The sequence below is a fragment of the Bidens hawaiensis genome, unplaced genomic scaffold (genome assembly GCF_021521415.1).
Source record: "Bidens hawaiensis isolate Kalapana, Puna unplaced genomic scaffold, B.hawaiensis_p1.1 tig00038193_1, whole genome shotgun sequence".
In the NCBI taxonomy this organism is placed as follows: domain Eukaryota; kingdom Viridiplantae; phylum Streptophyta; class Magnoliopsida; order Asterales; family Asteraceae; genus Bidens; species Bidens hawaiensis.
Window position 1 is genome coordinate 116,948 of NW_027505536.1, and position 14,937 is coordinate 131,884.

General features: G+C 36.0%; 1 protein-coding gene and 1 pseudogene across 2 annotated transcripts; one reads left to right on the top strand and one right to left on the bottom strand.

Moving 5' to 3' along the window:
* Positions 1-2,057: 2,057 nt before the first annotated feature.
* On the top strand, positions 2,058-4,785 carry LOC143613804 (carbonic anhydrase 1-like; annotated as a pseudogene). The gene is made up of 9 exons (XR_013150181.1): positions 2,058-2,261; positions 2,321-2,382; positions 2,938-3,081; positions 3,172-3,220; positions 3,313-3,429; positions 3,520-3,573; positions 3,665-3,750; positions 4,270-4,375; positions 4,461-4,785. The product of XR_013150181.1 is annotated as a carbonic anhydrase 1-like (transcript).
* Positions 4,786-6,806: 2,021 nt separating this feature from the next.
* On the bottom strand, positions 6,807-11,276 carry LOC143613796 (protease Do-like 1, chloroplastic). The gene is made up of 8 exons (XM_077087412.1): positions 10,891-11,276; positions 9,349-9,471; positions 8,548-8,719; positions 8,360-8,397; positions 7,560-7,758; positions 7,339-7,491; positions 7,111-7,245; positions 6,807-7,030 (listed from the first exon to the last, which is right to left on the bottom strand). Exons 1-8 carry the CDS (start codon positions 11,274-11,276, stop codon positions 6,953-6,955), a joined length of 1,284 nt encoding a protein of 427 aa, XP_076943527.1. The 3' UTR covers positions 6,807-6,952.
* Positions 11,277-14,937: the final 3,661 nt, after the last annotated feature.

A 14,937-nucleotide genomic window follows, 5' to 3' on the forward strand; every position in this document is an offset into this window, starting at 1 on the left:
CAAGATAATTGTAGATGTACAATGCGGCAAGAGAAAAATTAGTTCATCGTTAAGCTTTTTGTTTATCAATTGGAATGTTTTGTTGCAATAATTTTAATTGTGTGTAAATGAAAATTCAGTTTATTTACTAATGCAATTCCAAAAGGTAATTAAATATTTTTTCTATATATATATATTTATTTTGAAAAAAAAAATATGAGGCTAGAAGGTGATCCATTGATTTGTGATGGTAGAAACAATGTTCAAGTACCACCATGTCCTATAGATAACATCTTATCCCTCTCATTATCACCCATTTCATTTCCATCCATTTCTATGCATTCAATTCATATATATGATTTTAATTTGTTTATATATAATTTTTAATTGCCTGATAACATTATGTTACTATGTACTAGCAATATGCCAATATCTTATGTGAGACCGGGACTCAAATGCAGGTTGTTACATGTTTATTTGCTATATGATTTTGATCACAACGCGAAATTACATTGCACAAACCATAAGTTTATATAAATTGATAACCGTAATATTAAAGTACAATTTTATTAACAAAATAAAAAAGTTATAGGTTCACTTTTAAATTAATGCACATTTGATACAACAATTGAGTTTTTGTAAGTGAAAGAAAAATACGTATAAAACTATGTTTAATTCATTTAATATATTGCAAATAACTTAAACCGATTTTTTCTTTTTCTAGTATTTTCCTAAAATTAGTTGTATGTCTCAATCTCCGTGTTAATGTTAGGGTCCACATTACTATTTTTATTGTTTTCAAATATATTTTTATTTGTTTATAATTTACTTATTTTAATTGTGTTAAGCCTAGGCTCAGTTAAGACGATTTTGATGAAAATCATAAATCAAATTTTGGAGTTTTAAACAACGGCAAACCAAATCAATCGTGTTGGGTGAGTTGGCCTTACCGGCCGATTTTAAACCGTTTGACAGTTTAACGATTTGAACTGTTTTTTCTTTTTTTCTTCAAACCATTAGTTTGTACTAAAATCTTTAAAGTAATACAAACGGTCGGTAATGATTATAATACATACTGACAACTAATGTTATATAGTAGCTTAGTTTACACGACGGATCTCTTGTTTAAAATCGGACCAAACCATTAATTAAACCAGCAAACGATCAAAACCAAGTTACTTTGGTTTAGACGGGTTCAATCAGTTTCAATCAATGTTTTAAAATCCGGTATTTTACTCGTGCCGGTTTTGGTTCAAAAATGATACAACCCGTTGAATCGGGATGTACCGAGAAGTTCAACCGGATTGAAATATAGTTTATCCTGTAGTTCCATATGAATACAACTCTAACTCAAAAAATAACCTTAAAGTACATTAATAAACATCACACATTAACCAAAAATCGCACATGAGCAATGATCAAGTCAAATAGGAAGTTTGTATTTGTACGTGAAATTAATCAATTACAACCATGGATTTGCAAGAAACAAAATTGGTTGATTAACGAACCGTTGTTTAGTATGTTTACTCGTTTTAATTTTATCTACCAGGTTAAAAGTCATTTAAAAATATACGGGCCGCAAAAAAATATCAAAATTCTCTTGGTTTAAAACCAGTCGCTTGCTTAAACCAGTACTTTTGAAAAAACCTACAATACGATATTCTAATAAACCGTCTAAAAATACCAAGCTATAAATACCGCTTATCTTACCGAAATCCGGTATAACCGTTCAACCAGCCGCTACATACCGGTTTTTAAAACATTAGTTTCAATGGTTTACAAATAACAAAGTTATAAAATGTAATAATAATAATAATAAACTTAATACCATCATGTTACAACTATTAATACCCTTATTACTAGAATACATTTGAAGAAATAAAGATGGATAACGATGGTGATATATACCCATACATACGCATAAACTAGAAGTTGAAATGCATGAAGGGTTGCCACGTGGAGTGACCTGGTACGTCCAAACCTGATCTTCTAATATCCATGCAGAAGCCGAAGAAATGAAATTAGTGTATAAAACCCCAAGCAAATCTCGATGACTAACATCACCTCATTCGGCTGTGTGTTGGTGCTCAATGTCTGCCACAGCTGCCACATTTGCACCCTCCTTTACCACATCCACCCTCAAATCGTCCACCGTCTCCGCTTGCTTCGCGAGGCTTAACAACAACTCGCAGCCGTCGTCCTCGGCCAGTCCACCAGTACCGAGACTCATCCGTAATCAGCCTGTGTTAGCCGCCCCGACCCCGCTTGTTGCACCTACTTGGGTATGTTTTAGAAATCTTATGACTTGGTGAATAAAGTTGCTGATGAATGTCTTTTGCAGACGGAAGATATGGGAAGTGAATCGTATGATGAGGCGATTGCGGCACTTAAGAAGCTTTTAAGGTATCCGAAAATGGTTGCATATGTTGTGTGTCCATTTTGGTCGTATAAAGAAACAATACTAATTTGTCATACAAACCGTTGACAGATGAAAATTGGTCATGCGAGGTTGTATGTATTAATACATCGCACAGACCATAATGTTCACACGAGTTGTATGAGTTGGTGTCTGATCAAATTATATGGGTCATATGATGTGTTATACTACAGAGTTAAAGACCATACGAGTTGGTGCTCGTTCAAATTAAAAGAGCGTGGATTTTTTTTTATTAAGAAACAAGTTATTTCAAAATCAAGTATTTTTTTTAGTTTATTGATAAAAAAAATTAAACAAAACGGTTTACTTAGATTTTTCAAAAATAAAAAATAAATATTATAAGTTAATAGAAAAAAATCACCATTCAAACACTTCTTTTGTCTGAAACCGGAGATAACTTAGAGGCGCTTAAGGGTTCCGTACGACTGGGTTGGGTCGGCTGACGAATTCTTTTTGGGACAATTTTTTGACTTCTGCTAAAAACTTCTAAAACAATATGGTTGATAATTCTGATTATACAGTGAAAAGGAAGACTTGGCACCTGTGGCCGCCGCAAAAATCGACCAAATCACAGCCCAACTTCAAACACCCGACACCAAACCCGCATTCGACTCTGTCGAGAGGATCAAAACTGGATTTGCCAAGTTCAAGACCGAGAAATACTTGTACGTTTACAGTTGCCTTAATATATATTTTACAAACATATTTTTTGAAAAATAAATAATCATGTACCGAATAATTACTTGTGTATGCAGGACAAATCCAGCTTTGTATGATGAACTTTCCAAAGGCCAGAGCCCAAAGGTACAACTATTGTTAATTTTTTTATATAAACTTTATTGTTTCAACACTTTTATAGCCTTTTCTAATGCATATTTATCGATTATGCGCTACAGTTTATGGTTTTCGCATGCTCTGACTCTTGAGTTTGCCCGTCACACGTGCTGGATTTCCAACCCGGTGAGGCATTCGTGGTCCGTAACGTAGCCAACATCGTCCCTCCTTTTGACAAGGTTGACTCGATCACAGTTGTATATTTGTAATTTCTACACACCACGAGTCATATATACTCATCACTTACCATGGTTTGCCTGCATAAACAGACTAAATATGCTGGCGTAGGATCCGCTGTTGAGTACGCAGTTCTTCACCTCAAGGTAATCTAAACATTTCCATCACCCCACCCCACTCGACCCGGTCCGCTATTTTTGTATCTTTGACTGCAAATTATGGATATGAATGATACAGGTGGAGCAAATAGTTGTAATTGGACATAGTAAATGTGGTGGGATCAAGGGTCTGATGACTTTCCCAGATGAAGGACCACACACGACGTAAGCAACCATTTTATATGCTAAACAATTATGTTATTGGAACGTAGAAACAAGATCAAATACATTTTATTCTTAGTATGAAAACAGTGAGAACCAATTTGCTATTATTATTTGGTTTATTTTTATAGGTATTTCCTATTATTTTTTGTTCGTATTTGCTAATTTTCGATTATGAGACGTTATAAGTATTTGCTGATTTATATTTTGTTGTTATTATTAGATTTTTTATTTTGCTGTTGTAAATATTTGCTGGTATTTGCTGTTACTATTTCGTTCCCGATTTTGATTATTTTGTTGTAATTTTTAGGTTTTTTTCTTTGTTATTATAAATTATTGTTTATGTAGATTGGTATTGTAGTTGATATTGTTTCTTATGTTCTTATTTTTTTATAAATTGGTATTATTTACAACGTTCTCATGTTAAGATTAAAATGTACATGAACCTTCCCCTTGAAACGTATAATATTTAGGGTTTATTTGTATCGGACCTTTGTAACGTATATTTTTTTTACCACATAGTGATTTCATTGAGGAATGGGTGAAAATTGGTCTGCCTGCAAAGTCAAAGGTTATAGCAGAACATGGAAGTAAAGGACTTGATGACCAATGTCTGACCTGCGAAAAGGTAAATATTATTTACAGAAGAATAATATATAGTAATAACCCCCAACTGTGTCGTGTCGGTGTAACAAGTATTAATGTTGTTGCAGGAGGCAGTGAATGTGTCACTTGCAAACCTGTTGACCTATCCATTTGTTAGAAACGGATTGGTGAACAAAACACTGGCCATCAAGGGTGGACACTACGACTTTGTGAACGGGACCTTTGAGTTGTGGGGACTTGACTTCAACCTTTCGGCTCTTACCTCTGCGTGAGCGGGATACTTTTGTATAACTCCATCGTTACCCCTGACACCAAAACTTCACCGTTGATCTCTACTTGTATTTCCCTTGAATAAAAGAAATTGAGCAGCTTCTTGTGTAATAATTTCAGTCATTTGCATGGTTGTTCTGTTTTTCGTTTTCTATGTAAAAAGATGTGGCTATCATACGTATACGAGAGTTATGTTTCTAAAATGTGCACTGCGTCTCTTTTATCAAGTCCCGGTCGATATCAAACACAAACAAAACGAATTACTATCATTTATCGGAAAATATAACTCAAAAAACTAATTACAATCTCTCAAACCCTAACTCTGTTTAACTCTTGATGGTAACTCGGTTGCATATCGTGTGTTCTATAATGTCTAACCATACCTCGGTTTATGTTAGCTAAGACATTACCAATTATAATTATAATACAATTAGGAAACATATTATAATCAGAAAACTTAACCAACTATGACCAACTTGTCAATATTAGTCCCTCAAGTTTACCGACTTGTAACTTGGATTCCAAAATTTACCAACATTTTACATATCCGCCTTTCTATCAACTAAACATTCATAATTTCTTCATCCTGCATACCTTAAATATGACCAATATTGACTCATGTGTATGAGGTGCCGCTTCAAGGCCCGGAGGCGTTTTCTAGATTGCCTCGAAACCAAGCCCCTTATGGAAAAGGCTTATGAAACATTGGTATCTGCTCTTTGTTACTATTGCTATATAGCTTTAAAATGGGGCATTGGTAGATAAACTATAAAACATTTACATCTAATGTTCGGAGGTCAAAACGTGGTCCTCGTGCTGCATTTTCTCACCATGGAACTTACGCATTAACCCAACGTTATCAACTTATCTAAAGGCTAGATTCTAACTATTGCTCGGTCGTATACATAGTTGAGTATGCTTTCCCTTTAAATGACATTAAAACTAGATCATCTTTGTATTACGACATTTACATGGGCATGTTACTAGACGTTGTCCTTAAATTGCACTTTGTCACAATGATGAAAAGCAGACAACTGTGTATACCTTTTCATTGCATACTGCATTTAATATTATGCTAGCTTTCATGTCTACTCGTCTTTCGCTAGGTTGATTTCGTCTATTAAGTTGTTTTCACCTTAGTAAATTGAAAATATTAACATAATTCACCATTGATAACCTACCATGCTTGTTTGTAATACACTTTTTTTCCTGAGGCATTCATGAAACCAAAAATAATCACCGAGTAAGAGTTTATAACTCCACAAAATAAGAGCATTCACAACTTATCCCACATCCCATTTCTATAATTACACTAAAAAACACTACATTTCTCTCTTCTGTTTAATTAAATAATATTTTTTTTATACTTTTATCATTACATTTTTCTCTCTCCACCCTATAATTTACAAAATATTACCTTTTTTCCCAAATTTACAAAAAATCAGTACCTTTTCTCTCTCCACCCTATAATTTATACTCACAACCACTCAAAACCCCACCCTATAATTTACAAACTCCCCTCAAACACCTGGTTTTAGTTTCTGCCCAGACGAGGACCTGACCAGGACAGGTTCCACCTTTACCTGGTCAAAACCCTACCCGAAAAAAACCTAGAAAACCCGGTCAAATACCCGACTATACCTGGAACCGGTTTCTCCCAAACCCAGATTTTGACTTTTGTTGACCATACGAGAAACCGGTTCCGGTTCTAGAAAATACCCGATTTGTGAACCTCCACACACCCATCTACCCCTCGTAAACTACTCAAGAGAAAATCTACTCCCATGTCTGGTTTTGAACCCTAGTCTTTACTCCTAAAGGCAAGAACCTTTATCACCCAGCCAAGGCTAGAATGTCTAGTATCTAGTTCCACAAAAGGGATTTAAGCAAAAGGACCAGAAGCCTCTAGGCTAAGATTTCACTCCACAATCCAAATGGATATGAAAAGATCTAACCCTAATTACTGTTGCCCTTAATAAGTCCCGTATAAACATCCTTACCAAGGTGACATTGCTAACAAAAGCTTAGGAAACAAAATTTTCTACACGATGGGTTGCGGAGTCCAGTGACTTTTTACCTAATGTCCTATAAAAGAGAACACAATAGATTGGTTAAAAATGAAGTTAAAAGCAACACGTGTATGTCGTTAACAAGGGTTGGTAACTATAACCACATTCCCAATGAATCACAACTATGCAGTTTCGGGTTCACAGAGAAGTGTACACTATTTACATAACCCCAATTTGGAAACAATACATCAAATAATACAGTGAGACATTTCCCATAATTAATACCACAAGTTTACAACCTGACCTCACATGCCCAGAATTCATGATTCATCAGGCTTTGGCTCAAGCACCACAGGGATCTTCTCTACATGATCACCACGCAGCACCTCCACAGTAACCTAAACACGGAATAATAAGGAAACAACGAATAATAAGGAAACACAGAATATTAAGGAAACTTGCATGTATAGTGTTTTACCATGTCACCCACTTTACACTGATCAAGAATTCTGTACAAATCACTTCCATTAACAACCTTTTTCCCGTTTACAGAAGTAATAATATCCCCAAGTATAAGCCTTCCATACGTATCACGTTTCGTTGATTGAAGACCCTGTATGTTCAAATGAATCAGACTCATGCCATATCAGCAACTAGAGATTATAACTTAAAAATCCTGATTATAATTAGCATATACAAAAGTTACCGCTTTTCCGGCAGGGCCATTTGGAGGCGCATCTAACACAAGTACTCCACTGACTCCCAGTTGCTCAACTGACTTATCGGGTGCAAACTTAATACCTAAAATAGGTCTGGTAACTTTTCCAAACTGCACCAACTGGTCAACAATTCCACCCACCTGAACAAAAAGCGAAATTGTAAAATCTAGATGAGATTTAAACTGAGTTAACTAGTTGAGTGACTCACTGTGTCAACTGGGATGGAGAATCCAACACCCGATGATGCACCAGATGGAGAGTATATAGCTGTGTTAATCCCAATAAGGTTTCCTGAGCTGTCAAGAAGTGGGCCACCACTATTTCCAGGGTTAATTGCAGCATCTGTTTGGATAACATCTTGAATCGGGCGACCAGTTGCTGCAGAGCTTATTTCTCTCCTAAGCCCACTACAAACAAGAAAATAAGTCCTCATGAAGTTTGTTATTTACAACTTATAAAAGGAAATTGCACAATTGATTTTTGTGGTTTGAGTGTTTAGTCCCCGCCGTTAATGTTTAACGAAAAAGTAATGTCATATTGTCATGTACCATTCATGTGAGGGTAATTGTGTCTTTTCTAACTTGGAACCCTCATAAAATGCTCTTTAAAACTCTATAACTCCTAACGTCAACTTATCACCTTCGATCAGTGCAAAATCAAAGGTTTGGTACATAACCTAGGTGATGAAGTCGACATTAGGAATTCTAGAGTTTAAAGAAGTATTTTATCAAGGTTCCAAATTTTAAAAGACACAAACCCTCACATAAATGCCACATGACATCACTTTTCTGTTGAAAACTAACTGGGATTAATGGTGGGGACTAAACATGCAACCTTTAACAAATGTCTGGATTAGATTTGCAAATTTTAAAATCTAGGGACCAAATTTGCAATATCGTCAGACCACAAGAACCATTTGTGCAATTTTCTCTAATTATAATTAGTACTAGTTTACTATTACGGTTTAGGTGTCTTTAGCCCCCTTTTGCTTGTAGCAATAATACATACCTGATGACACCAGTTGTTAGAGTATGATCGAGCCCAAACTGCAAAAAGATATATAAACAGTCAGTATAATTCATTTATGACTTATGTGAACTTCCTATTAACAGAACATGAACGTACGCATACACAATATACATACATACATACAATACTCATATTGTAATGCAAAGAATTGGTATATGCACACTCACAGGGTTCCCAATAGCATACACTTTTTGGCCAACAAGCAAGTCAGCAGACACACCAACTGGTATTGGTCTCAACTTATCTTTTGGTGCATCGATACGCAGTACTGCAACATCCTTATCTTGGTCAAACCCGACAACTTTTGCATCATATGTGGTCTGATCAGCAAGAGTTACCCTGCACTTACATAAATTAACTCGGTGAAAAATCAGAGAAGGGAAATAATGATATCATCGGCATTTCTAACAAAACCAAATGATGAAGATAAATACTGAAACAGTGTAATCACAATAGACAAACGGAATTGAAAAATGATTGGTCGGCCTAAAAATCAAGCTAACAAGGAGATTGAGACACGTGCCATGAGAAGGGAGATGCTTTAGGTCTGCGTATTGTTACTCAAATCAAATTACGCATTTTATGAGGTTAGCAAGAATAGCACAGACTAAGAAGGATGAGGTTATTAGTAATAAATTTTTGTTCTTTCTTAAACTTAGTTCAAGTTTTTCACCAAACGGCTTTCTACTCCTGCAGTTATTTTGATTGCCTTTATAACATGGAAAAATTAAACACTCTTACATCTATAATACATAATTAGGATCCATCAACCACTTATTTGTTGTACTTTTGTTAATTCTCATGTCTCAAATATTATTTCTTTCTTGTGAATTAACTGACTAATCAGTTAACAACTTACAACCAATCAATCAACTCATTGTTCATAATTAGAGCCTTATCTGAAAACACAACATTCACCCTCAAATTCCACTGTATGAAATAAGTGAAAGAGTAAAAACTTAACCAACCTTAGATCAGACGCACCTCGAATAACATGATAATTGGTGACAACGTGACCTTTCTTATCCCAAACAAATCCTGATCCAGACCCCTGAGGCACCTCCAATACATCCAGAGTAAATGCATCCTGCCTACATAATAAAATAATTTTATCAAAACATCATTTTACATATTTTTATCCAGTGATCTAGGGAAAAACATCAGAAATTACTATCCAAACTAACTAAAATCACAATCATTCCTTTAATACTATTATCAGCACCTAGAAGCTAAATTCGTAATATAAACAACCGAAGGAGTATTTTCCCGTCTAGATAAACATAACTTCACTCAAAAAACTAGCAAATTAACAATATTGACTTCAATTGATCAATATGAATTAGAAAACATGCATTTTGATATTTTTGTCCAGTGATCTAGGCCAAAACTAACAATGAATAGATAGATTTGGAAAAGATGATAAACAACCACAATATTAGAAGAAGGGTATAATCAAACACACTTTGTCTATTACAATAAGACATACACACACACACAAGAATTGGAAGCTAATTCTAGAAATGCATTTAATTACAATTATATGCGAGGCATAGCTTATGGAGAGAATATCTCCATCTTTGACTAGCCATGATTCGTGAGATTGCACTGATTATAATCCTCGATAAAAGCATCACAAATTACTATCCAAATTAACTAAAATCACAATCATTCCTTTAATAATATTATCAAAACATATTTGTTAATTGTTATCCAGTGATCCAAAAACATATTTGTTACATCATTTTACATATTCTATCAAAACATCACAAATTACTATCCAGATTAACTAAAATCACAATCATTCCTTTTATAATATTATCAAAACATATTTGTTATCCAGTGATCCAAACATATTGATACATTTGGATCCCTTGCCCCATGAAGCTATTACGTTCTGAAAAGAGTTCAATGGGTTGTGCACAGTAACTTATCAAAGCCAAAGACTATAATTCTGTTTTTAGTAGGATCGGGTTTGCCATTCAAAACGGGAGAGGTGCCCAAATAAACCGGTTAACCGAACCTAACCAGAAACTGAACCGAAACCGAACCAGTTTGAAACAGATTATGTAGAAACCGGTTTGGAACCGATTGAAACCGTAGGTTCGGAACCGGTTTGTAATTTTCTCCACCAAAACCGGTTCCACCAGGCAAAAACCGGTCAAAACCTGAACCGAAACTGATCGTAACATTGTAAGAAACCAGTTTCAACCCCAACCGAAACCGATCATAAACCGGTTTTGACTTATGTTGACCAAACCGAACCGGTTTTAACCCAAACCAGTTTTGAGTTTTAAACCGGTTTGTGCACCTCTAGGTAGCGACAAAGCTTGTTGCCCACGTATCCACCTCTCTATCTCTCTATTGTAATTTGATCCTTTTGTGTTAACCCATTAATCAAGTATGTTTATTTAAAAAAAACTATTTTATCAAAACATCACAAATTACTATCCAAATTAATTAACAAAAATCACAATCATTCCTTTTATACTTATAATATTATCAGTACCTACCTAGCGGCTAAATTGGTAATATAAACAACCGAAGGAGTATTTTCCTGGAAGAGGCGAACGGTAGCAAGCTCATCCGTCTGCAACTTCCGAGAGGGAGTGACAACAAAGGCAGCAGCCGAGTCGACATCGGTGACAAATACCGAAACAGATAGAGCCACGGAAGTGATTAAGACGACGAGTGAATCCAGAAACTTGTTGACAACAGATTCAGGCGGTGGCGAGTAGGTACGGTGAGGGAGAGACGCGACGATGCAGGCCGTGTGGAGATTGCGTTGAGCGAAGGCTGTTCGAGAGATGGAGAGAGTGGAGTTTGTAGGACGAAATCGATGAGGGAGAGATGGATATGTGGAGAAGAAGAAGAAGAAGAATGAATGGGCAGCCGCCATTCTGATTATTAGGGATGACTTCTTTTTAGCGATGATGATGATGATGATGATGATGGATTTAAAACGGAAGTTTTTTTTTAACTAATTTTTATAGCTCTTATGGTTAATGCTTTAAACTATGTGTAGTGAAAAATCGCCCTACCCTACCCTACCCTACCCTACCCTCCAATCATTGTTCGCCACGTCGTCATCATCATAACGCAAGCGGGCGACATGTTTGTGTCACCCCTTTTATTGCCCGGGGGAGCGGTGTTCTCGCCCTCGTCGTCCCTTGTCGCTCACATTTGTAGCCCCACTGCACATGACCTTTGGGTAAATAAACTGAACTGATTCAAAAATTGAACCAAAACCAAACCGATTGAAGCCTTAGATTCGGAACCAGTTTGTAATTTACTCCACCGAAAACCAGTCAAAACACAAACCGAAACCGATCGTAATGTGGTAAGGAAACCGGTTTTAACCCGCACCGAAACCAATTATAAACTGGTTTTGACTTTTGTTGACCGAAGCGAACGGGTTTTTAGTTTTAAATTAAACTGGTTTGTGCACCTCTAACGTTTAGGATCTTACAGTGTCATGTTTGAAATATAGCAGCATGAGATATGGTTAAGGCTTAGGATTTTATAATTCGAAATCTGATTTCAATTGGGTTTTCCTATAGGGATGGTTTCTTCCTTGATGGTGTTGTTGAGAGAGTCATGTCTGAAATGTCAAAATCAGTATAGACGTTTGACATTACGTTTCAGAAAGATAACACTTGAGTGTTTAGGGTAGTTCGAAACATTGTTAAAAAAATGTGTCTATAAAAGTCAAAATAGAAAAATAACAAACAAATCTATGTAGGAATTTTGGGGGTTTTATATAACTTGGATATATATCTGAATCGTGTAATAATCATATAGGAGGTAAACTATTTTCCAAAGAAAAATATATTTATTAGGTATAGATTTCTTTTTTGCACTTTTGTTTAGATACATATGAGATTATAATTTAATTTTAAAGAGTCCACAACTAACTTTATATTAATAGTGTAAATAGCCCAACTTTTAAAAATGAGTCTCAATGGACCCAACTTCACCATGTTTCTTGCATCTTCGAGAACCATGTGTCCATGTCCCTATCAAAAGACCACCATGTCCATGTGTAATTACAAAAAAGATTTATTCACATTGATTGAAGCAAATAGGGACACTGTGATCTGCTACGGGATTTTAGAATTCAAAAAAAATGTCTTCTATTTAAATAAAGTGCTATGGATTTAATGATTTATCTTTCGAATACATACAACATAATTTTAGTGGGTCGAGCCGTTATATGTAAAGTTCTATTATGAAGGGGGTTGATTTTGTATGCATCGCTTGGAAATTGAAACGAAAGAAAACCTGGATCGAACTGGAAACATGAAACTCTAAACACTTAGGGCAAGCATTCGGGTAAGTGGTGATTGGTATGCTGCTAGGATTAACGCACACACGAAGCACAAAACACAAAAGTAATAAACGAACAAAAGGATTTAACGTGCTTCGGTCTAAACTGACCTACGTCCACGGGTGATAACTAGGTGTTCTTTATTGAGTGACAACAATTATAAGTCATAGCAATCATATTATAGAGAGACTAATCTATGGTTTGCATCTTATTAAACAAGAAATCTAAACTAGGTTGGGCTTGGGCCCGGCCGCCCGCACCTGCCTCTTTTGACTTCAAATAATAAGTCGGGCCAAACAAGGCCTAGGAACTCAACAATCTCCCATTCGGAGGCCTTGAGTACTCTCTTCTGTACACCTGATCGTACTTCTGTAAACTGAACCTTAAAAATCTTCTAGTTGCCACCACATTCTCATCAACTAACCTAAAGGCCTGTTGAAGCTCCTCGGAGTTCCAACATATCAGTCAAGGCTAAAATTGCCCCTGGTTTGTTCTCTGTCCCTATCGGCTCCCACTATAACGAACTGTTGGATCCTGAGATATCATTAGAACAAACACTCTTCATATTCAGTAAGTAATTTATCGGAGAGACTTTTACATATGGAATATTGGCTTTCTTAATCCAATGTCGACCTGGAACTGTAACTAAAACACGACCCGTGCTCCAACTGTCACAATATCCCCCAAACTGATTTAACCTTCCTAGCTCGTTCATCCTGAATATTCAATTTGTCTCTGAATTTATTACTTCAAAAAATGAACCCTCTTCTGCCCACGAGATTCTGTGAACCGGATTTTATTTTTCATCGGAATTGGATCAACTCCTTCCAGTAATATGTCGACCATATATTACGATCCCCTTTTCTTGCCACGAGACAACACGAGATTTCCTTTGACTATCTTCCACTGCCTATTCCCGAACTTAACATCATACCCCTGATCATCTAACTGCCCAACTGAAATCAAACATTTCTTCCAAATTGGAATAACTCTCACGTCTTTCTAAGTCCAAAAAGTACCGGCTGAAGTTTTCAAATCAATATCTCCTATACCCGTAACCTCTAGAATACCATCGTTCGCTAGTCGAACCTTTCCAAAATCCCCAAACTTTTAGATTCTTCATCTTTTCACTACAGTGAGTGGCATGAAATGATGTATCATAATCATCACCCATTACTCTTAACACTGCAAACCAAAGCCTAATCACTAGTGACCCCGTCATCTGTGTCATCTTTTGTAGTGTTCATTCTTTCTTACCATTCGGACACTAATTCTTGAAATGTCCATTCTCTTTACATTTCCAGCATTCAATATATTAACGAGTCTTAGATTGACTCCTCTTCATGCTCCCACCGCCTCATTATTTTCTCCTACCTCTGCCTTCTGTGACTTATATATTGCTCAATGATTCACCTGAACTTCTGCGACTTGAATCTTCTCTTAAAATCAGATCCTGAATCTCATCAAAGGTAATTTTTGTAGACGAACTACAAACTGCAGTCACTGTTTGACACCAACTTTCGGGCAAAGAAGATAATAACAAAACGCCTTGAACTTCATCATCAAACTTAATGTTGACTGACACTAAGCAAAACAAGATCGAATATTAATATGCGTTGTAACTCCACCCTCTTTCATTCTTGTTGTTACTAGCTCTTTGATCAAATAGACTTTATTCGCTGCCGAGGGCTTCTCATAAATGTTGGATAGTGACTCCATGATACCACGCGTTGTGGTTTCTTTCATGATGTTAAATGCCACATCTATCGACAACGATAGAGTAATACAAGCCCTAGCCTTTTTGTCTAACTTCTTCCAATCTACTTCTGACAACTTTTCTGGTTTTTCATCCTCAAGTACTACATTTAAGTCTTTATGACAAAGTAGAGCTTCAATCTGCATCTTCCACCGACCAAACTTTTTGTCCGTCAAACTTCTGTAGCGAAACCTTTTTGTATTCTGCCATGAAAATGACTAAACGAAAAACCTGTATCAAAACAAGCACAGACACAGCAATGGCACGGCCTGAACTGAACGACTGTTCAACAGAACTCTATTAAACAATCAACCTATTTAAAACGCAACGAAAAATACGAACTGTAAAATCAGAAACAAAAATTTTTAATACAGAAATAATAAAACCTGACAAACGCGGTTGACACTGGTTCTTCGTTTTGTTAAACGATTTCTTCTGATGTGATGATTGTTCTTCAACGAAAAATAGATTCTTGCT

What these genes read in the sequence shown, in the direction of transcription:
- LOC143613796 (XM_077087412.1), bottom strand. Translation starts at nt 11,276, where the DNA reads ATGGCGGCTGCCCATTCATTCTTCTTCTTCTTCTTCTCCACATATCCA. An exon ending in ATTACCAATTTAGCCGCTAG is followed by an intron (nt 9,472 to 10,890) that starts GTAGGTACTGAT and finishes TTTATTATGTAG; the next exon opens with GCAGGATGCATTTACTCTGG. An exon ending in CGAGGTGCGTCTGATCTAAG is followed by an intron (nt 8,720 to 9,348) that starts GTTGGTTAAGTT and finishes ATGTAAGTGCAG; the next exon opens with GGTAACTCTTGCTGATCAGA.